The 25,514-nt window shown below is 34.5% G+C and overlaps 5 protein-coding genes across 6 annotated transcripts; 2 read left to right on the plus strand and 3 right to left on the minus strand.

The window, feature by feature from the left end:
* Positions 1-1,270: 1,270 nt before the first annotated feature.
* LOC137828518 (UDP-glycosyltransferase 90A1-like) lies at positions 1,271-7,072 on the minus strand. The gene is given in 4 exon segments (XM_090304322.1): positions 1,271-1,499; positions 1,501-2,563; positions 3,351-3,353; positions 6,764-7,072. Coding segments are annotated over 4 exon segments (1,524 nt in total). The 5' UTR covers positions 6,993-7,072.
* A 1,487-nt stretch (positions 7,073-8,559) lies between these two features.
* Positions 8,560-12,784, minus strand: LOC137827724 (uncharacterized). The gene is made up of 2 exons (XM_068634013.2): positions 12,374-12,784; positions 8,560-10,467 (listed from the first exon to the last, which is right to left on the minus strand). Exon 2 carries the CDS (start codon positions 10,407-10,409, stop codon positions 8,784-8,786), a length of 1,626 nt encoding a protein of 541 aa, XP_068490114.2. The 5' UTR covers positions 10,410-10,467; positions 12,374-12,784; the 3' UTR covers positions 8,560-8,783.
* Positions 12,785-14,856: 2,072 nt separating this feature from the next.
* On the plus strand, positions 14,857-16,466 carry XTH10 (xyloglucan endotransglucosylase/hydrolase 10). Its single transcript, XM_068634014.2, has 4 exons — positions 14,857-15,100; positions 15,191-15,291; positions 15,380-15,573; positions 15,945-16,466. The coding sequence occupies exons 1-4, from the start codon at positions 14,911-14,913 to the stop codon at positions 16,345-16,347; spliced, it is 888 nt and encodes a 295-aa protein (XP_068490115.2). The 5' UTR covers positions 14,857-14,910; the 3' UTR covers positions 16,348-16,466.
* Positions 16,467-17,440: 974 nt separating this feature from the next.
* Positions 17,441-19,695, plus strand: LOC137828599 (uncharacterized). The gene is made up of 5 exons (XM_068635241.2): positions 17,441-17,632; positions 17,717-17,821; positions 18,706-18,776; positions 18,912-18,974; positions 19,088-19,695. Exons 1-5 carry the CDS (start codon positions 17,566-17,568, stop codon positions 19,403-19,405), a joined length of 624 nt encoding a protein of 207 aa, XP_068491342.2. The 5' UTR covers positions 17,441-17,565; the 3' UTR covers positions 19,406-19,695.
* A 1,160-nt stretch (positions 19,696-20,855) lies between these two features.
* LOC137827768 (cysteine-rich receptor-like protein kinase 29) lies at positions 20,856-25,263 on the minus strand. Of its 2 annotated transcripts, none has more exons than XR_016523529.1 (7): positions 24,292-25,263; positions 22,898-23,011; positions 22,338-22,419; positions 22,040-22,250; positions 21,682-21,919; positions 21,410-21,560; positions 20,856-21,317 (listed from the first exon to the last, which is right to left on the minus strand). XR_016523529.1 is itself a non-coding variant. In XM_090305374.1 (7 exons), the coding sequence occupies exons 1-7, from the start codon at positions 25,100-25,102 to the stop codon at positions 20,967-20,969; spliced, it is 2,022 nt and encodes a 673-aa protein (XP_090161500.1). In that variant the 5' UTR covers positions 25,103-25,253; the 3' UTR covers positions 20,856-20,966. The 2 variants fall into 2 exon arrangements, 1 of the variants encoding a protein (XP_090161500.1); XM_090305374.1 differs by having other exon boundaries at positions 22,338-22,483; positions 24,292-25,253.
* Positions 25,264-25,514: the final 251 nt, after the last annotated feature.

The following is a 25,514-nucleotide window of genomic DNA, read 5'->3' on the forward strand; positions in this document are numbered from 1 at the left end:
ACCTAACTTCTTCATTCTTCAGCTTTAAGTATGGTACCAACCTCATATATGTATCAATCTCAATTATCGTAATAAACTAACCAATAGGCACATTATAAATAAAATAAGTTTTATTGAAAATTATTATTGTTATTTCTATCTATCAAATCAAATTTCATATGAGATCATTTAATGAAGTAGAAAATCGTCCTATATTAGGAGTTTGGAGAAAATTGTCAATCATGGAAACATAAGTCTGTGTTAACATCTGGATAGAGAAAGAAAGGTCATTTTGAAGTTTATTGCTGTAAGAATAAACAGACAGCTAGCAACACAATGAATTAAAATTAAAATTTTTAATTCTTTATAAAATGGAAAAAAAATTTACCTCTCTCTATAATCAATGTTTTCATTAAGATTCATAATATATAATCACCATTCTTTATCTTGTATATGCATTTGAAAATTTTGCTTGTCCTACAAATGAAATAATAAATAACATAAAGAAACTAAGTATTTTACAACATAAATAAGGTATATAAATTTGGGAAGGATTAATAATATAACGTTCTCTAACACAATTGCAAGATAACAAAAATTGAAGGTAAGAGTTGGGGTGATGTTACTTTGATACCTACACATTAAAACACATTCACGTCACAACCTAATAAACTATTATTTTAATCATATTTATTTTATTTTTTAATTTAAAATATTATTATTATATTTGGTTTTCAAATGCATGTTATATTATTTTTGAGTGTCAAAAAGAAACTTTTCCCTATAAGTTGCACCAAGATAGATCCTGGTTCATTTCACCAGCACACTAGCCCATAGAGTACAAGAAATACAATTATTCCTAAATAAAATTACTACATATGAAAGATAGAAAAATAGATAAAAATATGAAGAAAAAAAATGTGTAGACTACTACACAACATTTATAAGGTAATAAAAATCATATAAATTGATGGCAATAAATTGAAATAATGTTAAGGTATTTTATTATTGTATAAATGATACGCCTCTAAATCATATTTTAATAAATTTTAATATTTTTATAATTATAGAAATTATAATTAAATAAGAAATAAATCAAAATATAAAATAAGAAACAGTTTAGTTGTTTTAAAAAAATTAGTTTGTGATTTTGGTAAAGAAATATTGAATGGCATTGGAGTTTAAACACTAACTAACATATTGGATTACAAATAATTGAACCACGAGTGATGCAATCCATGATGCTCTGTTTAAATGCTAACTCAAACTATTTTTCAATAATACATTAAATTCAACTGTCTTCTGTTTTCCTTCGTGTTTTGTTTCCAATCATATCGTTTCTTTCTTTCCATTCAGGCTCTGTTAGTTTCTGGTGAAGCTTGCATGCCTCATGAAGCAGTGAGTCTAAAGAGGACTGCGATGAACCACCCTCTTCCAAGGCCTTATGTGCCATCTCACCAAGCTTCATCACCTTCCTTCTTACTTCCTTCCCCTCTTCTCCTTCCATAACCGCCCTCACCGTTCCTCAATGCTTCCCCTTTCACAAACCCTCTCACCGACCCATCACACGTTTCCACCCTCAAACCCACCTTAATCTCCTCCTCCTCCATTCTCGCGTTTTCAAACTGCTCTGCACACAAGGGCCACGCCACAATAGGAACACCAGCACACACGCTCTCCAACACCGAGTTACACCCACAATGGCTTACAAACCCCTCCACACTCTCATGCATCAGTATCTCTCTCTGATCCACCCACTCCCTCACCAACATCCCCCTCCCTTTCACTCTCTCCTCGAACCCACTCGGTAACTCTTGCTCATCCCCTTTCAATACCCACATGAAATTCACCGTCGACTGCTCCAACCCCTTCGCTATATCCACCAACTGCTCAGACGAAACCTCAGCCTGAGACCCAAACGCCACGTACAGAACTGAACGTTTCTCTTCAAGCCTGTGGTCCAGCCACTGCACCCAAACCGATTTTTCGGGAGTTTTCTTTTCTGGACAAGCCAGACAAAGAGGCCCAACACACCATGACCGTAAAAGAATTTCTGCGTTCATGTAATCTACAAAGACAGGCTCAAGCTCGTAGAAGCTGTTCAAAATCTTGCCGTAACTATTTAACATTGCCGTATGCACTTTGTTTAAGAACACATTGAACAAGCTGTGAGGATCTTTGTCTTGAAACGCTGGGTCGAAATCGTTCTTGCTGACTCTAATACCAGGGAACCGAGTCAGCGGTACCAACTCGTCCGGGTGGAGGGGTCCACTCAGGAGTCCAATCCGAAAGGCTTCTTGGATAAGGGCATGGGAGTAATTGGACATGCCGTCGAAGACGAACCTGTGGAAGCCGAACTTGGAAGCGGAGTCAAGGGTCCACCAGAGGAAGATGTCAGAGACCATGAAGGAGACAGGCGGAAGGAGTTGGAGCGCGAGTTCGAAGTGTGGCTTGATGAGGGACGTGGAGGTGGCGAAGGCGTGGAAGAGGGACGTGGAGGGAAGCTTGTCGGTGCTCTCGACGCCGGCGGGGATTTCCGGCACGCTGTGGGGGAAAGGGAGGTCGATGACTGCTGCTGCGGTATCTTCGAGGTTATTACCGTAAGTGAAGATGAATATTCCTTGTCTGATGTGATGCTAATTGTAGAGAAAAATAAATATAAAAGAAACTTTTATTCACTTGTATATTAGAGAGTAAAATACATGGTGTATATATAAGAAAAGGATTAAGACCTAGCGGAAACAGAAAAGGAAAGTTGGGTCAAACAAACAAAGTCCAATAACTTAAAATAGAAAATTAAATATATTAACACCCTCAAGCTGGGAGTAGATATTTGTCAGGCCCAGCTTGGATTTGAGAGTAGAGAATTGTGCGGAAGCAAGGGACTTGGTGAATATGTCAGCAACTTGCATTGCAGAAGTAATGGGTAGTAGTTTGAGGAGACCAAAGTTAAGTTTTTCACGAACTAGGTGTCAATCAATTTCGATATGTTTGGTTCGTTCATGAAAAACTTGATTGGAAGCTATTTGAAGGGCAGATTTGTTGTCACAGTACAGGGTTGCAGGCTGGGAGAGAGGAAGATGTAAATCCTGAAGGAGGTAAGACAACCATTGTAACTCACATGTGGTGGTGGCAAGGGCTTTATACTCGGCTTCAGAGGAGCTGCGGGAGATAGTTGACTGCTTCTTTGATTTCCATGATATTAGGGAGTCTCCTAAGTAGATGGAATATCCAGTGACAAATTTGCGTGTGGTAGGACATGTTGCCCAGTCAGAGTCACTAAAACCACAAAGGTGAAGTGAATTAGTGTGAGAAAAATATAGTCCTTCACCAGGGGTGCCCTTGAGGTAACGCAAAAGACGTGAGACAACTTGCTGATGATGAGTTGTGGGTGCATATATCAATTGGCTTAAATTGTGGACAGCGAAGGCGATGTCTGGTCGCGTGTTGGTTAAGTAAATTAGACGTCCAAGGAGTCTTCTGTATTGAGAAGTGGCATCAACATTGAGAGGTGAGCCTTGGTCGGGAGAGAGACGGGAGGTGTGAGTCATAGGAGTGGCCACAGGTGCAGAGTCAAGCATGCCAGTTTCTTGAAGGAGATCAAGAGTATACTTGCGTTGACTTAAATGAAGACCAGTACTGTTGCGAGTAATTTCCAGTCTAAAAAAGTAAGTGAGATTACCTAAATTTTTTATCTTGAAGTGATGGTGAAGGGATGCAGTAATTGTATTGATTTCCTCCGTGTCATCACCAGTTAAGAGCAAGTCATCAACATAAACAAGAATAACAGTGAGTTTATCATTATTATATTTAAGAAAAAGAGAGTGATCAGCAACAAAAATAGAGTAATTATTTGATAAAAGAAAAGTAGAAAGTTTGGCGTACCATTGGCGACCAGCTTGACGAAGGCCATACAAAGACCGTTGAAGCTTGCAAACATGCTGGGGAGAAGGAAGAGAGAGGCCAGGTGGGGGGGTTCATGTATATCTCTTCATGGAGATCACCATGAAGAAATGCATTATTGACATCAAGTTGTTTTAAAATCCACTTTTTGGTAGTGGCAATAGCAAGCAGAAGGCGGAGGGTAGTGAGTTTAGCAACAGGTGCAAAAGTGTCTAAGAAATCAAGTCCTTCAAGTTGGGTAAACCCTTTGGCAACAACTCTAGCTTTGTGGCGCTCAACAGTGCCATCATAATGGTATTTGATTTTTTATACCCATTTACAACCAATAGTTTTCTTTCCTGGAGGGAGAGGGGTAAGTTGTCAAGTATTGTTAGCAGCAAGAGCTTGAAGCTCATCTTGCATGGCAGATTGCCAAGAAGCATGTTTGGAGGCTTCGTTATATGTTCGAGGTTCAGGATGAGAATTGATAGAGGAAATAACATTTCTAAAATTGGAAGATAAGGAATTGTAAGACAAGTAATTATGAATAGGATATCTACTACTTACAGTGTTGGTTGCAGTGTGGAAATCTACAAGATAGGCAGGTTGTCGGTGAGGACGAGCTGATCTTCTTGGAAATCGGGGTGAGATGCTTCCTGGAGATGCAGGCGGTGATAATTCTGATGGAGGTGCAATGTTGGATGCAGCAGCAGAGGCACTATTTGTTGGAAGATCATAGGATAATGAGGCTGGTGGAGGAACAATATTGAGTGCAGGAGTAGAGGCACATGGCTCGACAGGAGGTGCAGTATCAGAAAAAAAAATCAAAAGCAGAATTATATGCATTAGAAATAGGGAGAGATAAAGTGTTAGGGTCCTTAGGCAAGCCACTGTCCAATTTATATGGAAAGTGGTTTTCATGAAAGATTACATGTCTTGATATCTCTATGCTATGAAACTTTAAATTTAAGATAATATAACCTTTTGTATTTTGCGGGAAGCCAAGAAAAATACCTTTGATAGATCTATCATCTAATTTTTTACTAGCATAACAGAGACAACCAAACACTTTTAGAAAGGAAATGTCATATGGTTTTCCAAACAACTTTTCATGAGAAGTGATGTTATCAAGTAATGGAGTAGGAATAACATTTATTAAGAAAACAACATGATTTACCGCAAATTCCCAAAAAATAGGAGGAAGATTTGCTTGAAAAAGTAAAGCCCGGGTTACATTTAGTATGTGTTGATGTTTACGTTCTACAATGCCATTTTGTTGTGGTGTTTCAACACAAGATTTTTGATGTATAATTCCCTTTGAAGCATAAAAATTTGACATAGCAAACTCAACACCATTGTCAGTACGAATCGTTTTGATATTAGTTTTGAAATGATTTTGAACGAAAACAGTGAAGTTAATGATGTGTTGACGCACTTCAGATTTGTTATGCAGCAGAATAACCCAAGTATAACGCGAGTAATCATCAACAATAGTCAAGAAATAATGAAAACCTTGCATAGAAATTATGGAACATGGTCCCCAAATATCAAAGTGTACAAGATCAAAAATAGCAGAGGTAACAGTATTACTTAAAGTGAAAGGAAGTTTTCTCTGTTTTGCACGACTACAAGTGTCACATACATGATGAGTATCAACAGTAATAAAAGAGTATTGTTTGCTTAAGACATGTAATCTTTCATGTGAAGGGTGTCCTAGTCTATAATGTCATAGTGTTTTGTCTATGATATTGCAATTAATAAAAGGAGCAATACAATGCGGTTTAGAATGACTAGAAGCAGGCAAGGTAGTGACAAGGTACAAGCCAGCGGTGGCTTTAACTGTACCAATCCTCTCTTGAGTGAGATTGTCTTGTATAATGCAGTGGGTTGAAGTGAAAGTTAAAGTGCATTTAAGTTGGTGTGTGAGTTTAGAAACAAATATTAAGTTTAATTGAAAATGAGGCACGTATAACACATCAGACAAATAAAACTTATCAGAAAAACGTACTAAACCAGAATATGTGGCATAAACAGTTTGGCCATTTGGAAGACTAATTAAGACAGGTTTAATTTTAGTATAAGTAGTAAAAACGTTCAAATTGTGACAAACATGATCAGTGGCACCAGAATCAATAATCCAAGATTCTTTTATAGAAGATAGTGAAGAGAGAAACTTATCTGTTGAAGAATGCTCAGTATTGGGGATTTCATCCGTGGAGATGGTGCCGACTTGATTAATTTGAGTGTGAGGGGCAGGATCCTCAAGGTTTTGCTGACGCAAAATGTTGGTAAGGAATTGACACTGTTGTGATGTAAGTTGAATCCCCTTTACATCCTGTTCTTTAGGAAAAAGCTCAGAAAAAGTGTCAGTAGTAATCATATTATTGGCTTGGGATGTCCAATTGGTGAATTTGTAGCCAGGAGGGAACCCATGCTTTTTATAACAGGTGTCAACGGTGTGGCCAAGACGATTACAAAAAGTGCAGACTTTTCTAGTAAAAGAAAACTTTGAGGTTTTAACATTACGAGAAGGAAAACCCACTTTGCGAAAACAAACAGCCTCAGTATGACCATATTTACCACAAAAATTGCATGTAATAGTGTGACTACTATTAAGACTATGAAACCTAGGGTTTTCATTAAACATTGCCTAAAAGATTTTTAAAACCAATCAAGATTTTGAAAGAGAACAGAAAAAATAAAAAACCAAGAACAGCAAAGAGAGAAATAAAAATCAGAGAGAAGCGCAGCAAAACTCTTCATTCGAATAGCTCTGATACCATATTACGAAGTAGACTTTAAGCCTAACTCAACCCCATAAAACCGATTAAATGGGGTGAGGTTTGCACCCACTTATATACTATGAAAGACTCTAATCTATAGTCGATGTGGGATCTCCAACAGAGGTTATGAGAGACGAAGAGGCAGTTTGCGTGGATGGTGAAGACGGTGACCGCCACGTTACGACGGAGGAGGAGGCGGGCGAAGTTGAGAAGGGGTAAGGTGTGGCCTATGGACATAAATGAAAATATGACAGCGTGGAGCGTGGAAGAGGACCCTTCAGACTGAGACTCCATTTCCTTGTCTTTGAGGCTAGCCTTCTGTGTGTTGCCGAACCAGTGAATTAACATGGTTCGTCCTCAACATTCATGGATGAGAAATTACTGTTAACTTTAGCTGTAGTAATTTTAGTGATTTGGGTTCTGTTCCACACATTTCTTTTATTTAAACCACTGGATGTCATCTCACGCCTTTCTATCCTCTTTTTCATTAATTTTTTTTTTCTGTTTCTACTGTGTTAAATATATATGTTACATTAACATAATTTTATTTTTATATTAGGCATCAACATTCGTATTAATTTTCATATTATTTTAATTTAACTTTATGGTGGCCGTTTTTTTTCCTTCATCACTTAACCCGTTAATTAGTTTTCATCCAATTAACGACTCAAATCATGTCTGCAGTCAAACTGTTGACTTTTATAATAATAAAAAATCTTAACGTATCTATTGTTTGTCGGATTCTGACCTTATCTGCATAGTCTGTAGGATATGTTGTTTATGGGAAATTTTAAGGAAATGGTGCAATTTTGTCGTCATGTACAGATAGACTTCTATTGAAATGGAAAAAAAAGTTTTGTAAAATATTTATATAGAAGTTATGTTTGGTTGCGGAGACTTTTATAAATCGTATTTATAATAGAAATCGTACATAATGGTCTGAATTAACCAATCTGTTCTATGTTTGGTTTGGTAATACATGATGGTCTGAATTGAGGTAGAAAAATGGGTTATTAGAATCAATTTTATATGATATATTTATAAAATTTAAAATTTACTTTTGTAAAAAAAGCTCTTATTATAATAGGTGGATACGATACAATATAGCTTTAAAAATTGAGAACACATTTTCATACACAATACCTTAGTCTTAATAATATAAAACGATATTTCAATATCAACACCAATACAAAATTGATTTTTGAGCAAAAAGTTACAAAAATAGATACAAGACTTTGTTATTGAACCAAAAACTGGTAAAATAAAATCTCATATAATATAACATGGGGAAATTTATTTGAAGTAGAAAAACACTCATATAAGTTTCGTACATAATTACGATGTTCTTAATATAAACTTTATTACAACAATAAATTGTTGAAATCAAACATTCGACATTACTACTAGTAGTTGGCACCAAACTTTGATAGACCACAAGCTCTACATTAGGTGATACAATATTACTCCATCTCACGAAAAGTTGTATTAAAAGGATATCTCACATATTGTGCTTCACACTTTACACATATTAAAAGGACAGGGGGAAATGAATCACGAGGATTTCATCAAATGAATTAAAAAAAAAAAAAAAGAAAATTGAAAAATAAAAATAAAAATAATGTGAGATCTAGTTCATTTCAACCTTTTTCATTATGGATAATGTTTGGTTGAGATTAGAGAGCTTATTGGTGGAAGTGTTGGTAATATCATGTTATAAAGAGAATATTTATTCATTCCTTCAAAAAATAAACGTTGAGTTAAAGCCATAAACAGTAAAAACATGCAGTAATGCGGAAGTTAAAATCGACTTATATTTTATTTTTTTCTTCTATTAGTAACTCGTATAAAAGTTTATCCAGTGAGAACTAATGTAATAAAAAAATGGCCTAGGGAAAGAATAGAAAGAACGAGAAAATGGCGCAAAAATAAGTGGAACAAAAGTAGTACAGTGGAATGTAGCAATAAATTACACACACCCAGACCTTGATACAATCATAAAAAATATCCTCTAAACTGTGTTTGCGTCTTAAAAGTTCTTGTCTTGACACAATTTTGTGTCAAGCAAACAGGTTCTAACAACTGGGTCAGAAGAAAAACTGAAAGAGTTCTTTTCAAGAACCCTATGACCTTCTTTCCACTTCACTCTGCGGCAGTTTCATCACTGTCATCTACTTCATTTCTGATATCTGGCAATGTATCAAGATCAGTTTGAGCTTTGGCCGCATCCTCATGGATACGATTATCAGAAGAATCAGAAGAATCGATGGGATCTATTTCAGCTGGATCCAAAGTTTCATTGGCAGAGGAAGAGTCTGATGTTTCATCAGTTTCACCTGTTTGAGTGTTTCCTTCGGACGTTTCATCCTTCATGGCATCAGCATTCTGAGTTTCACTCGTTTCATTGTTGCCTTTGGACTTGTCACTTTCAGAACTATCAGATTCAGACCTCTCATTTCTGTAAGGGTTCTCAGTTGCATTTGAAGCTGCTAGATTAGATGATTCTCCTGCAGCTGCATCTCCATTTGCAGTTTTAACAGAGTCAGCAGAATCAGTATTATGCAGCTTTTCTTCAGAATTTCCACTGCCACTCTGCTCTAATCCCTCTGTTTGCACAATTTTGACATCTTCAGTGTTTGTTGTGTTGTTCGTGGTGCTCTGAGCTTGGTCAGATTCAACTAGTATCACTGTTTTATTTTGTTCAGATGAAATCGTACTGTTATTACCAGTTCCAGTAAAGTTATTGTTCACTCCTGTGGTCACTACTGTCAGATTACTGCTTGATTCCAAGTGGCTGTCAGAGTTTGTTGAGGTTGTTTTGTTTAGATACGAGCTATCATCCACAGGGTAGGACAAAGTATTATTTTCAGTCACTTTAACAGAAGTTTCATTTGAAGAAATCCCATCTATTACATCACCTTCTGAAGCCCTCAAATCTGAATCATTTTGATTCCTGATATTTTCATCTGAGTAAGTTGTCTCGTTTTCAGATTTTGTGATATTCATTTCTGAGTTTACATCAGAGTTTTCCAAGCTAACTGTCTCAATTTCAGTGCTAGTTGCATGAGTATCATGAGCCACAGCACTAGAAGCATCATCCCCCTTGTAATTTTCCTCCCGCGCCTCATGATTGTTGTGGTTTTCAACTAAACCCCCTTTTTCCTCATCCCCATTTCCGTTCTCCTTCTCATCAGACTCTTCTTTCTCTTTCTCTTTCTCTTCGTCCAAGAATTCATCTTCACGATCAGTAGTATCCACCTCTGATTTCTCTTGATCATTTTCATCAATCTCATCATCTCCTACCCCTCTTCCTTCATCTTCAACATCTTCATTTTTGTTTTCGTCCTCCTCCTGCTCTTCTGCTCCATGTTTATTTTTTTCTTCCCCGTGTTCTTCGCCTTCATGATTGTTATCATTGTGTTCTTCAGTTTCATGCTTGCTTCCATCTTCCTGTTCTTCGTGGTCATGTTTATTTTCTTCATCCTCTTCAACATGTTCATCTTCCTCATCTTCCTCATGTTTTTCATTCTGACTTTCGTCATGCTTACCTGGAAGAAGGTCTCTTCTACCAAGTTTCAGGATCGGATCTCCCTGGGTACTGACAGAAAGTTTTGTATCCTTCTTGTCAAATTCCTTCTTCTTATCATGATTGTGCTTAACCTGGTAGATCAACCAGAAGCAAACGCCAAGCAACAGGAGAATTTGCAGAACATGTTTTACCTTGATGCCTTTGGACCTATGATTCCTAGTTGGAAATCGTTTTATCATGTTTAACTTATTTGGAAACCCCTGATTTGTCTTCTCCAAAATGGCAAGGACAGGCAATCTGCTTTGGACAGGAAAAGCAATATTAAGGATCAGTGTAAGCTATGCTCATTATAGTAAAGATATAATTACAAAGGAAACACATATAATAAGCTTAAAGTATCCCAAGTGTTTGTATCTATCAAACACTTCAGAGCCTTCATTGACCCAACAAAGAAATGTAGAAAGAAAAAGGAATTAAAGGGAAAACACAAATTTTGCTCCATTTCAAAACATTTTTTCTGTTGGTACAACTGTGGAGAAAAAGCTGTAAACAATTATGGTTCACTCACAAAAGGCAGATTATACCAAAAGAAATTTTCTAAAAATGCAGATCTAACACATTCCTATGTTGCATGGATCCGGGTGCGATACCAGCACCTAATATGACATTTTCAAACAAATTGGGGTACGGTCCATTAATATATATATATATATATATATATATATATATATATATATATACACACACACACACACACACATATATAAAGAATATAACTAATTATAAATATGATCACATTCTATAAATAGTAAAAACATGAAAAAACATAATTTACAATATAACATGAAATCAAGACGACCAAAACATATCTCATAATAAAAAACTAAAAAAATGTAATTTTTAAAAAAGATACAAGACCTAAACATAACTATGATATCACACTTTAGCAGTGTTAATCTCATCATTTTCTTCTCCAACATCTTTGAAAAAACATTCTTTCAAATCTAGTTCATCACCAGAAAGACTAGTATATGCCAAAAGCTTCAGCACCTTCAAGTGTGTGGATCTCATTCATCTCCATCAATTTCCCATATTTAGTTTTTACCCTCTTTATGATTATTACTCTTTTATTGGGGGAGACAAATATTTCTATATAGAAAAACTAAATCTTTAGTTCCTTTCGGATTAAACCTATTTCTTTTCATAGAATGAATAAATGGATATGTTTTAGTTCCTCTCAACAAGAAGACAGTGATGACTGTAAAAGAGTTTCAATGCAATTTATTGAAGCCTAGAAATTGCAACACTATACATGACCCACCATTCTTTTGGTTTCAAGTTCCATCTAGCCTGCAAGGAATCAAATTGGCCAAGATATTCTCTTTTATTTGAATGACTTGGGTACAGGTCCAAGTATCCATTCTTTTTGTAAAATATTTCTGATGCGTAGCTATTAGTACCCAATGAGTAGGATATGTGTATAAACCTGGTTCGGATACAGCATGGTTTTAGGAGTACCCATGCCTCTGAGACACATTCCAATTAAGGTACTTTTCCCCAAGAGATTTTCCAATTCCAGAAAACCATGTTCAGCAAAACCATTTTAAACTACACATTAATAGGGTCGAATTTTCATTCTCAACTTCCACGGCAAGTGACATCCTCAATTATGTTACTAGGTAAATCAACTCTATAGCGTAATAGTTAATTTCAGTATTATGCTATGCACTTCCACCACAAAAAAAAAATCAATAATTTGCAAGACAAGAGAAAAACCAGTACCATGGGGTTTCAGGAAAACAATCACCCAAAGGAACAAAATGCAAAGAAGGCATAGATAAGAAACCACACGAAATCCACAAAACCCCCCTCCCCCCACAAGCAAAAAAAATATCCCACACTCAACAATCACCGAGAATCTCAAGACAAGAGAAGTTCAAGACAGATTAATCCGAATATAAGCACATCCTCAGATTTTTTTTCCCCTTCCCAGTAAAACCCCATTTTCGTCAAGAGCAAGCTTCAAGGGTTGTAACCATTCCAAAGCAAAAAATGTGAAAGGGGCAAACAGATATAAGTTCCTTAAAAAAATTGAATTTTGAATAGAGATTCAGCCCTCTCCCGTTCTAAAATGAGTTCAGCACACGAATCCATCTTCCAGAATGGAAAAGGAAAGAAAATTAGATAAGGGATAAAAAATTACCTGAATGAGCACAGAGAAGGAAGCAGAAGCAGAAGCAGAAGCAGAAAGAAAGGGTGTGTGAGAGGGAGTTGAGAAGGTGAGACTAAGACGAAAGTGGTGTGATTTAAGGATTTAGATGTCAAAGTGGTTTCATGAGAAGCATGAGTGGTAGTGAGCAACACAGGGATCTAAAACAAGGAACTTGCCTTGCCCTTTGACCTCCTTCCGAGTCTTAACCGTACCCTTAACCCACACTCGCCAGGCTCACCATAAAAACCATTGTCCTTTTCTTCATTCTTGGATGCACAAATTATAAATTTGCCCTCTTCTCCATCTGTTCAGTGAGAAGCTAAACATATTTGTAAACGTTTCACAAAATCAAGCAAGCACTCAGCATCAAGAAATCTTTAGTTATTCTAGAATTACTTTCACAGGTTAATATTATTTTCACTTACACTAAAACTATCTTTTTTATTCTTATTATCTTTTTAAGTATTTTTTATTTATTTTTTATTTTAGTCTATATAATAATTAAACTAAAATAAATTATATCTAGAATACATGAGCTAAAAATTAAAAAGACTAAAACAATAGAAAAAGGATTTTACATGTAGGAAAAATTGAGAATCCTTCTTAAAGATAAAAAATATACTTCCAGAAACTAAAAATATATTTATTATTGGTGCAAGGTTTATAAAATATAAACAAGTTTATATTGCTGCATATATATTATCTTGCATTTTGTTTTTTTATTGCATTCAACTATTGGAATGATATTTGGGTGGGTTGTCGCATTTAAATTTGTTTATTACAGAAATGCTTTCCATGATTTATTTTCGTATTTGAAAACTATCAGAGAAGAAGCACAATTTTTATTTTGGACAATAACTTGCAGGATTAAATAATTTTGTTCTTGTGAAGTTTGAAGTATAATTTGGTGCAAGAATGTAAATATACATAGCTTTTCTCGTCCCTACCAACCCCAAAAGGACATTATTTCTTGTCAACAAGAGGCAAACAATTTTCAAGAATTTATAGACAGTGGGGTTGACAGTTGCATCCCACATTTTAATATTCATCGACGTGTTTTCTTTCAGTAAATATATATTTTGAAAATCCTTAGAATTTTATATATTTAAAAAAAATAAAATATATATATAAGGTAAATTTAAAATAAAATAATATTAAAATATTAAAATAATAATATTGAAAGTTGTAATATTATTGTATTAAAAATTGTGGACCAAGTGATTTTTTATTTATTTTTTATTTTTTTATTGTGATAAAAAAAATTTAATTAAAAATTGTAAGTGGTTCATATTTTTCATACAGAAAACAAATGACCAAGCTTCATCCTACATTATTTAAATGCATTCTCAAATTGAAAGGCTTGCCACCCAATATGCATTAATTTAATGGACTAATTTAATTTCTTCCAATAAATTAAATTAAGTTCACTTATGCGCCTTTCTATAAATTCTTTCATTTAATTTCAAAAAACTGATATGCATAACTTAATTTTAGTTTTACTATAAAAAAAACTTAACTTTAGTTTTATATCTTTTCTTTAATGAATACTTATTGAAATACATAATTGATTTGCTAAGGAGACAACATTGTAAACAAATGAAAATTTTAAGAATTCCTTATCTTCTCTAGACTTTTTGTTTTAATTTATTCACTCAAACCATTTATGGTTAACATTTCAAAATAGTAGTATTTATTTAAAAATATTTTTTCTTAACGGTTATTTTATTTAGTTTAAAAGATAAAAAAAATACATCTACCAAAGAAAATTTTAAACAATATAAAAAATTAAATTAAATAAACTTTTACATAAGCTATAGTTTACTTTTGTGTGAATATAAACTTTTTGCTTTTTGAGGAAATTCTTTGTGAATGCTTATTAACAGGCAAGGAATAAAAAATGTAGATATGAGTTGTAGTATAAATAACACAATAACGTCCCCTGCAAGGGAAGGGAAGGAATAGATCTTTTGAAGCCCTTGGAAAAAATAGAAGCTTTAAAAATAAGTTATCTTAGGAGAAAATCTAAGGAGGCAAGAAAGCAAATGTGTCGTCAGCTTCTCATTTCGTAAACTTTCTGCTGAGCAAGCACAAGTGTGTGTCCAAAGACTGATACATATTTTATTATCCTTCTTCTCATCAATGCGATCAAAATAAGTTTCCTTACCGTTGGATATGGATTTTTAGCACGCAACTGAATAAACATGTTTGGTTCATAACACTTGAGGCAACAACGAAGAGATTCTATCAAACATGTAAAAAGAACTTACGTAAATGACATGAGAAATTCAAAATGGAGGTTACAGCAGTCATCACTACCTCAACGTTTGTTGTAATGTGAACTCTTAACTTAACGAATCGAGGTACTCTCGTCAAGGAAGATTACGACAGCTAAAATTCCCTTTACTTCCTTCTAAAGATATTCTTAATTTAACAGAACTGTCATTGTCATTCCCATGCAATATCTACATATGGGTCATCAATTATCATTTACAAGTTAGAGCCCTCAGCCATATGCATTCACAGGAACCATGAAAAACTTCCACACAGCACTTATCTTCTTCATCGGGTTTGTTTCCTCCAGTCTGTTTCAAGATTCAGTTGCATCTGTTGTTTCAACAGGAGACTTCAATAAGGACTTCTTTGTGATATGGTCTCCCACCCATGTGAACACATCTGCTGATGGACAGACAAGGAGCTTGAAACTGGACCAAGAATCTGGTACTAACTATAAAGTTTCATTTAACTAGCTGCAATATCAAAACCAAATATCCTTTCTTAGTTATGAATTCGGGTTAATTATTGTTGCAGGAGCTGGTTTTGCTTCAAACCAGATGTTTTTATTTGGGCAAATTGACATGCAAATCAAACTAGTGCCAGGTGATTCTGCAGGCACTGTCCTGGCCTATTATGTAAGCAACCCTTTACCCTTTTTTTTTCTTATTGCTAATCTGAATCATAAAACTATACTAATTTAAGTTTGTCAATAAACTATTACAGCTTACCTCTGACCAACCTAATCGAGATGAGATAGACTTTGAGTTTCTTGGCAATGTCTCCGGGCAGCCATATATTCTACAAACAAATATTTTCGCAGATGGAACAGACAACCGAGAGGAGAGAATTTATCTGTGGTTTGATCCAACAAAGGACTTTCATACGTACTCGGTGTTGTGGAATATGCACCAGATTGTGTATGCCATCTTCTACAATCAATGAAATCTTTCTATAGCCTAATTCTATTGCTCCTCAATCCTTTATACTCGGTTGGCAGAGGAAGTCACACCAGTAAATTACTTCAGTTTTATATGCATAACTGCACTAACATACATGATTAAGTTTTATATGCCTAAGTTTTTGAAGGTGGATATGGTCAGGGTTAGTCATATACGTACTTAGAAATATCTGTTTCTATTAAACTGATCTCTACAGGTTGGTCTTTCACTCTCTGTGAAGGATACACTTGAGCAAAAAAGTTGAACATGTTTAACTTTTTATATCAGTTTCTATAGCATGTAAGCTTAAAAAGTACTGTGTTTCGAAAAGGTTACTTTGGATTTTGCAGGTTAATGGTGGATACGATTCCTGTAAGAGTGTATAGAAACCATGCGGAGAAGGGTGTAGCATTTCCTAGATGGCAGCCAATGAGTCTGAAAGCCTCTCTGTGGAATGGTGATAGCTGGGCTACACGAGGTGGGCAAGATAAGATTGATTGGACGAAGGGTCCCTTCATAGCTTCATTCAGAAATTACAAGATTGATGGTTGTGTGTGGAAAGGAAACCCAAGGTTTTGCAGAGCAGCTACCCCTGCGAATTGGTGGAACCAATACAGCTCTAGCACACTCACATCCACACAAAGAAGATGGTTCAAATGGGTCAGGAAATACCACATGATTTATGATTACTGCCAAGACAATCAGAGGTTCCAAAACAATCTTCCAAGGGAATGTTCTCTTCCCAAATACTGATCACAAAGGAGGATCATTGCTTCGCTCTCTCTTTTTTCTCTTTTTCCTTTCGCTTTTAGCTTCAGATGTGTTGCTACCGTTCTCTTCAGTTTAATGCCAATTTGTTAAAATCTGGATTCCACTGTTTTTAAAAGATTATATTAGAATTGTGAAACATCAAATTTTTATTTCTATGTTAAAGAAAAGTGAATAAGATAATGAGATTTTAAAAGACTATTCTATTGTACAAAAAACCGTTTAAAACACTAATTAAGAATGTTATTATGATTTATCAAAATTTTAAATTAACTTACAATTAAGATGTTATTATTTGAATTTTAACAAATTTATATACTAAGAATTTGAAAGATTTTTAAAATGCTTTATCAATTTATACTAAAAGTAGCAAAATAGATGAGTTGATAACTCTCTTTAAAAATGATAAATATATTCATAATTTTAGCTAAATTTGATTTGAATATAAATCCTTATATTAATATTAAAGGAATTGAGTTAATAAAATATACTAGTAATAATAATAATAAATATATTTAAGTTTTAAAAAGATACTAAAACAAAACAAACAAAAAAACATTGTGAAAAACCCAAGCTTTAACCCCCAATAATTTAAAAAGATATATTTTAATCGTGGGCATATCTCTGAACGAGTTAATCACCCACAGGACGAACCTCTAAATTTTGATTTTAATTTTTATACTTTTTCTTTATAAAATTTGAAAAAGTTGTTTGTCGTTTTTATAATATGAAAATTTTGATTTTATTTCATCTTTTTAAAATTTCAAATTATTATTTTTATATGTCAGATGTTAACATTATATAAAACCTTTACTTGTTGTAAAAGATCAAAACTAGTTATTTTTAATTTTAAAAAAATAATATTAAAAAGTTAAAGAGTAAAATCATATTTAAATTCAATAAAAATATATTAGTAAATATAGAATGTGTCAATAACCATTGCCTATAGTTATTTGTGCCACGCAGAAACAGCTCAAGGCCAGGCCCAAGATAGAGCCCAATTAAACAATTGGCCCTAATTGGACATCCAAGCCCACAACAAAGTTCCAGAGGAGAAATATATGTCGTTATGCCATTTCTTTTCCAACTAATTATATTTCGCCTAACCTAAGTGTGCAGTTCCTGATACAACGTCTACATTGGCTCGCTTCCTTCAACGCTGTCCGTAACCGTGAGGAGCATTGAGAAGGGTGACCACAAGACATGGCAGAGAGAAGAAGCAAAGAGCTTCTGCAGTTGGAGCATAAGGGCACGCCCCTTTCTTCCTTAGGTCTGTGTCTTTCTTCAATGGAATTTGTTTTCTTGTTTTCCTTTTTCTTGGGAACTCATCATGAAGTTGTCTTTGTTTGTGCAGAATCTGCTCTTCTTCTAAGTGGCAATAAAAGAGAAGCAGACACTCAAACTAGGACATTGCCCTCTCATGGCACGCCCCTCACTGCTCCACTTCCCCCAAGCCAACGTACTGTTTCAAATTCATCCCAAGTCTTTCAATTTTACATGTTTTTATCAAGGCATGGCTTATATATTGGTTAATCCCTCCAAAGTTAAAGTTGGTTATGGATGCTAGTTCTTTAATCTGCTTATGTTTCTTCTCCGTAATTTTAGTAGGTTAACTGATGACTGAGATACCTCTCTATGCCTAGTGTCTACCATTACGATACCCTTTCAACTGCTTCAGAATCAATAGATTTAATTACTAGTATTATATTTGTCAACGATTTGTATAATTTTTCTAGAGTTGCCCTTAAACTATTGGATTTCATTTTTTGTTCCGGACTAGCTCAATGTAATGATCATGTACCTCCGTGGATGCTACATGTAGCTTAAGTCAAGATTTGAGCCTTCAAGTCGGATGCTACGGGTTTGATGCTCTTTAAGTGGTCTTCTTGTTGGGTACGATAACAGGAGGCCAATTGCAAGGATTCCAAGGCTTATGTTAGTGAGAGCCAAGTTAAGAGGTGGCTAAGATTAGAGAAATAGAACACCTTATACAGGCTAATGTGAAACATTTTCAGTCTCTTGGTCTGTGAATGATGGTCTCAGTTGGGTTTTTTTCTGTCTGTTCATGTGGGTTTTTGTAATTGTCTTACAACTATTTTGTATATTATTGGTCTCTCGAGAAATTTTCATCACTTAATTGGTAAACTTTTGTTTTGAAGGAAGGTGACAGACAGAAAAAAAGATAATGTTGCCTTTTACCTGAATAAGATTCCACTCTTCAATTGGGTTTATATTAATTACACTGCCCATTTATATTTTGCTTATAAGCATTGGTCTAGTTACTTTCAGAATGTAGCACAACTCTTAAGAAGACGAAGTTTGAAATTTTGTTTGGTGATGCAGTTTTAGGGAAGGTTAAAGACTTCCTGGGAGTAATGTCAGAAGCAAATAAGCGGCTGGAACTTGATGCAAAGGTTAAATCTGGGTTTCTGATCGAATCCATTTTTTTCACTACTTTTCAACTGTTTTGTCTCTCTACTTTTTTTCTGTATTTCATAGCTCTAAATATATACATAGACACACATTTATAAATATATTATTATCTGTAGGACAATCCAGAGAATTATGATATTGAAGAGCTAACTGGAAATGAATCCGAAGTTATTGAAATGGTCAGTGTCAGTCGCTCTATTTTCTATCTTTGTATATCTAGCTGTTTATATATTACTGATTTGCAAATAGTGAATGAAATTATTATTTTTTCTTTCATTTTCAATTCTTGCAGGATTTGATGCTTGGTGTCGCTGATCTTAAAACACCGGAGGCAGTGGCTGCTGCTGAATCTGCAATTTCCACTTGTCAGCCTGTGATTCCATTGGCTGTTGATGGTAGTGAAACAGATTCCGAGGATAGTGGTGCTGATGATGACAGTGAGGATGATGAAAATGAAAGCAGTGATAATTACTGTAAGGATGGAATCAATGGTGAAAATGGAAATGGGTCAGTAATTAAAGAATCTATTTCTGGTGAGGATAATATTCAGGAAAAACAAAAGGGAACTGGGCAATCCAAAAAACGTTCGAGGATAGTTGAGCTCTCATGAGCCTGACGGGTTTTTGAGGAGTAGAGTCTCGTGTTAAAACAATTTACTGAAATTATTTCGACCAGTCATGTTATATTCATACATCTGGTGTGTTTGACTTGTGCTGAATTGGAATATAACATAGCAGCCCATACACACGCTTGAGATGATGCTGTGGGAAAAATTTTCATTCTTCGAAATGTATCTACGGCCTCTACGGGCGGGGCAACTGGTAAAGGGACAATGCTTGCTTGCATGTCTTCATTGTACAGTTCTCTATTTTTAAATTATTGCGTACGTACATTGTTTAAGTTACCGTCCTTTTTAATTTTTCTTCCTCTCAGCGAATAGAAAAGAAGATAATACAGAATAGGCAAATTTGCTGAAAAAAAAAACAGAATAGACAAAGCACATGTCACCACACGAGCTGTGATAAAAAAAAAACAAATATTGTAGGAAATAGCAGTATTAAAAATAAGTTTTGTCAGTGATTTAGTTGAAACTTTTTTGTCCATCTGTTGAAAACTTTACTTAGTTGCAGAATATCATCCTGTTGAAAATGGAGATTCTGGGAATTTTTTTGTCCCGATGAATTCAGCGGACACAGAATAAAAGCCAAGCATAGCTACTAGCAGAACTCCCACAACATACGTTTTATAATTATAACAAACTGAGGGTCACACATTGCAAGTTTCTCTCTCACTTTGAACAAAGGAACGTTTAGTGTGTCTATACAAGACTAGGAAAGAACAACTTCCACGTGTTCCGCTACCCTGCTCTTTGGTTGAAGATTTGACTTTATTTATTGTGAAAATCTAGCAAAGGTATGGGTCAGTAACTGAAGTCTTATCGATCTATTCTTCAGATGATCTAGTTGTTTGTGCACTTGATCATCCTTGAATTACAGTCCATTAATTGCATGTCTTCAAGATCTAGAGGTCAATCCGTAGAAAATGTAGGTTCCAGAGGCACTTGGAGAGTGATAGAATGGCTATTAACCAAAGAAAGGTTCAATTCCATGGTGGGTCTTGCAGCTACATTTTCTTGAAATAATAGACTCTAAAATTCGTGAAATAATGCATTGACTTGTTAAAAGGTCTTAGTCTTCCATTCCTTACTTCACATCTTCCTATGGAAACTGTGGTCCTTTTTCATAGTGTAGTGGACTACTGCTCCTCTCATATTTTTCATCATCCCTCAATTATTTATTTGAAAACTTATTTCAAAATTGTAAATTTAAAGAAATTTATTTAAAATTAGTAATTTTATCATTTATGTACTAGTAAATTTTCAACATCATTACAATCTCACATAAATTTGAACATTTATATAAAAGGCTCCTTCAATGATAAGATGGTAGAGGGAAGTGTTTACTTTAATTTAATTTTACAAATTCTATAATTAATATTTAAAACATGCATTCAATAACATTTCTCCTTCCAAACTTAGAAAAAGAACATTAAACAGCAGCTTAACAACAAGCAACGAACATGTATAACCAATTAAACAAATGTTGTAAATAGTAACATTGATTTGAGATTCTTTTTAATGTCAAGATATAAACTAAAGGGGTGAGGAAAATCTAGCGAGGATATGGCTCGGTAATTGAAGCTTCACTGAGCGAATCTTGATCTTTTCTATTGGTGGATTCGTTTGATCTTGTTGTCCCTGAATTAATCTCCCGTAACTGCATGTCTTCAAAGATTCCAGACATAGCATTCCCATAAAACGCAGGTGCCATAGGTACTTGCAGACTCAAAGAAGGGCTATTCAACATGGATACAACGGAAGCCATGGTGGGTCTCGCAGCTACATTATCTTGAACGCACAGTAACCCAATATGGATGCATCTCATTATTTCACTTTCCGAACCATCGTTTAATGTCTGATCTACAATATCTGTAGCTCTTCCTTCCCTCCAACTTCGCCATGCCTGCATGCATCAATTTTTACACCTACTTTAGCTTCTTTAATTTCACACTTCCAACGCCGAAAAACATAAATGGAAACAAAATTCTCACTTACAATATGGCGTAGATCGCCCGTTTCCTCTCCATGTTGAATGCTAGTGACTTTCTGGCCACTTACAATCTCAAGAACAAGTACACCAAAACTAAAAACATCTGACTTCTCTGAAAACTGTCCATGCAATGCATACTCAGGTGCCATATATCCACTGTATCATAGTGGAATATGAACAAACTTAGTTAAACAAAACCATTTACAATCATCTTCGAATATTTCGCAGTTTTCAATAGCTAAACCTAAACATTAGTAAGCAAAGTTTGAGTACTTACAATGTCCCAACAACTCTCTGTGTATCTTCATGAGTCTGATCCACAACAAATAACCTTGCCAAGCCAAAATCTGCTATCTTAGGGTTCATCCCTTCGTCTAAGAGAATGTTACCTGCTTTGAGATCACGATGGATAATGCGCAATCTAGAATCTTGATGGAGGTAGAGAATACCTCGAGCAGTACCTGAAATGATTTTGAAGCGTGTATACCAATCTAATTGTGCTTTCTTGGTTTTATCTGCATATACACAAACAAGGCATACATGAATCTTAGGACTACGTAATTAAGCTAAGTGTCAAGCCATGCTGAAATAGCAGAGGTATGGTCCAATTAAGCAGACATTCAAACTAAACCTACCAAATATGAAGTAATCAAGGCTTTTATTTGGAACAAATTCGTAGACAAGTAGCTTTTCTCTTCCTTCCATACAGAAACCAAGTAGTCTAACTAAATTTCGGTGCTGAAGTTTGGCCAATAAAAGAACCTCATTCTTGAATTCTGTATCTCCTTGTCTAGAATTAGCTGACAACCTTTTGACGCCAATCTCTTCTCCATCGGGAAGCGTACCCTGAAAACATATATGGAATGGTAAGTTCTCTGCAAGTGGTGTATGTATACCATATTTTGAACAAGTTATGGTCAACAATTATCTTACTCTGTAAACAGCCCCAAATCCACCCTGTCCGAGTTTATTAGAATCAGAAAAGTCATCTGTAGCCTCTCGTATGATACTAAATCTGATTTGCAATGACTCAGAAGCGTCAATTCCATCATCATCATCATATAGTTCTTCTATTTTAGCTTCACACAGGGAACGGTTTTGAAATAGTAAGTTTTTCATATGAGATGCTAGAGCAATATTAAAATAAGTTTTCTCCCATGTGAACTTACAAATGCGGTCTAAAATTAAACTAATGTTACTTGATATGATTTTTAATGGTTACTACTTCCTCTGTGGTTGACTATTACTTGCAGCAATTGAGTAAAACATGTTTTGAATTAGTTATTGATTTTTTTTTTTGCAAACTGGGCTCTTTGTCTCACACTATTTAATGGAAGGAATTACTCTTTATCAAACATTACGTATCTATAAAAAAAAAATACTAAGATCAAAGTTATGATGTTAGGATGAGTTGTACTCTACTTAAATCGTTGCAATAATATAGCACCATTAAATAGAAAACATGTCACGGTAAACCCGTACTTAACACTTACTTTCAAACTTCGTCCACGACTTCCTCGCTTTTACACGAATGTAGATAAAAATAACCACCACGGAAACAACTGCCACAGCTGTTGCTATGGCGATGATAATTTTCTTCCAGTTTTCTGCACAAATCAGAATCCTCAGGGGACATTGCACATATTAAGACCATAAAACATCAACAAGTCCAATAACTAATTATTAAGGCCATCTAAACACGGTTTGTTAAAACTCGTTACTTTAGATCCTAATTCCGAAAGAAAAAACTAACTTTTAAATATTAAGAAAACTGGAAACATTTATTGTTTCTTATACAGATGTTTGGTTTCATGAAATACACAGATGTAACATTTACTGTTTCTTTATAGCATGAACAATCATATTTCGATATCTAATTTGTAAAACATGTGACTGACATTTATCATCAAATACAGATGTAACATTTATTTTTTATTTTTTTTCTGTCATATGAATGGAAAACAAAACAAAAAAGTCTACATAATATAATACGCCACATAAAAGTTTTCTTCGTTGAATAAATATTTTTCTTAACATAGTTTCTGTAATTCAATATCTTTCGCGTGTTTATTTAATAATAGGAAGTGATCATACTATATATTCAAAATTGTTACACATATTATATATATTTTAAGATGTGTCAGACTACTTTTAATATGGTTTCACATACTTAACAAGTGAACTACACCAATATATTATTTTAAATTTTAATTCTTTTTTACTATTTCATATTCACATTCTATGTAATATCACTAAATTTTTAGAGACTAAATAATTAATTGCAATAGTAATTAAATTAGAGACCATTTTAGAAACTAAAAAGAAAATTGGTTTCTAAATTAGTTTCTATTAAGTAGTTTCTAAAATGGTCTCTAATTTAGTTACAATTACAATTAATTATTTACGTCTCTAAAAATTAGTTTCTATTTCATGATTTTCTTTAGTGTATCTTTACTTTTGCAGTTATTGAAGTAATCAAACATACTCCTACATCAAAATAAAACTTTATTTATAAAACTGATTTAGTTACCAAAAACAAAAAAAATAAAAATATATATTTAATACATATTATTTAATTATTTTTGTAACATCACATAAGTTCCAAAAACTTGTAATTAATATATAAAGAATATTTCTCTTTATTTCTTTAATATTATAATTTAAGTATAAAATTTTAGAAAAATCACCCGAAAACCCCTTTTTACCAAAGTAGTAGTATAGATATAAATGTTAGAAGCAGGCGAAAACCACATTTTACGAAACTATACTACCGTATAGGTGGAAGAAGAAAATGTTTAAATTGTGTAACACAAGTAAAAACTGTAGATGGATAAATTTTGTTGAGCAGGAGCAATTGAATTAATTAAGATAGTATAAGGAGTAGTACCTGGAGGTGGAGGTGGAGGGGGACCTGGTGGTACAAATGCTGGATCTCCATAGAACTCATGCGAGGTTTCGAACCTCATATTACAACTGGGTCTTACAACCCTACCACCTGTCATGTTTTTGCAACAATCTATTGGTATACGATCAATGGACCGTTTCAAACAATCCAAGCACTCTGACTCATCCAAGTCCGGTGTGCACTGAACTAGACCATATATGACCTCAGAACCCAGTGTACTATTTGCAGCATACTTAACACAAGAGTCACCTGATGCAGCTCTGCGGCTTAGGTCAAGCAGCAACTCGTTCACATCTTTATTGAACTCATCCAAGTTCGTTGCAATCTTCTGGCTGTCAGCATAATACGTAGGTTTTCCATCTTCCATAAGGCCGAATATTGAGCGGGGTGAGTAGCGCAACATGCACTTCTCATCCTCGTACCAACCAATAACTTCCTTTTGGTTTGGACAAAGTTTAGTGAGATTGGCCCTGGAATCGTTAAGGCATCTGCGACATTCATCTGCTTTGATGTCTCCTCTACACAGCCCAATGGCGTACACTTTATCAGTGCTTTCACCGTTTGTGAAATTGTAGAAACCGTAATGGATTTCTGTATTGGAAATGAGAGTGGACAAAAGGGTGTTGAGGTTGGTGTGGTAGGTGCTGTCGGTGGTGTAGGTTCCTTGATAGTTGGTATCATCACAGAAGAAGTGGAACTTTTGTTCATTGTTAGCTGCACTAACTTGAGATATAAAAATTGTTATCGGAAGACAACAGAGAAAGAAAAGCAGCCTTGGCAAAAGCAGAGGCATGTTGATTGTTTTGTGATGTGAGGAATAAGAAGTAAGGAAAAAATGGGATAACAGGAGTCTCTTTTAGATAGAATAAGCTTAGTGATTAGCTCAATCGAACTTTCATAGTTGCTTCAACTATCATTGACGTTTTCAATTTCACTTTCCCTTCCATTTAGTCAGATGCAACACTTTCCATGAAATTTCAACAATTGATTAATTAGAAGAGTGTACGTTTGAACTACATTAATTATTTTTTTTCATTTATATCCTTATTTTTGTACTTAAATTACATAAATGCATTATAATGTAAAAAATAAGAATAATTTTTTTTTTCTTATAAACAATGTATTAATTTAAAATAAAATATATTAGTTTTCTTAGGTCTCCTAAAAATATCATTAAAACTACACTTCAAAAAACAGAGGGAGTA

Source organism: Phaseolus vulgaris, chromosome 7 (assembly GCF_051622355.1).
Source record: "Phaseolus vulgaris cultivar YP4 chromosome 7, ASM5162235v1, whole genome shotgun sequence".
NCBI lineage: Eukaryota > Viridiplantae > Streptophyta > Magnoliopsida > Fabales > Fabaceae > Phaseolus > Phaseolus vulgaris.

Excerpts from the sequence above, each read along its gene's own strand:
- LOC137827724 (XM_068634013.2), bottom strand. The coding sequence starts at position 10,409 with ATGATAAAACGATTTCCAACTAGGAATCATAGGTCCAAAGGCATCAAG.
- XTH10 (XM_068634014.2), top strand. The coding sequence starts at position 14,911 with ATGAAAAACTTCCACACAGCACTTATCTTCTTCATCGGGTTTGTTTCC. Across the intron at positions 15,292-15,379 it reads GCACTGTCCTGGCCTATTAT|CTTACCTCTGACCAACCTAA; the intron begins GTAAGCAACCCT and ends AAACTATTACAG. Across the intron at positions 15,574-15,944 it reads TGGAATATGCACCAGATTGT|GTTAATGGTGGATACGATTC; the intron begins GTATGCCATCTT and ends TGGATTTTGCAG.
- LOC137828599 (XM_068635241.2), top strand. The coding sequence starts at position 17,566 with ATGGCAGAGAGAAGAAGCAAAGAGCTTCTGCAGTTGGAGCATAAGGGC. Across the intron at positions 17,633-17,716 it reads CACGCCCCTTTCTTCCTTAG|AATCTGCTCTTCTTCTAAGT; the intron begins GTCTGTGTCTTT and ends TTGTTTGTGCAG. Across the intron at positions 18,777-18,911 it reads GGCTGGAACTTGATGCAAAG|GACAATCCAGAGAATTATGA; the intron begins GTTAAATCTGGG and ends TATTATCTGTAG.
- LOC137827768 (XM_090305374.1), bottom strand. The coding sequence starts at position 25,102 with ATGCCTCTGCTTTTGCCAAGGCTGCTTTTCTTTCTCTGTTGTCTTCCG. Across the intron at positions 23,012-24,291 it reads CCCTCCACCTCCACCTCCAG|AAAACTGGAAGAAAATTATC; the intron begins GTACTACTCCTT and ends TGATTTGTGCAG. Across the intron at positions 21,318-21,409 it reads CGGGCGATCTACGCCATATT|GCATGGCGAAGTTGGAGGGA; the intron begins GTAAGTGAGAAT and ends TGATGCATGCAG.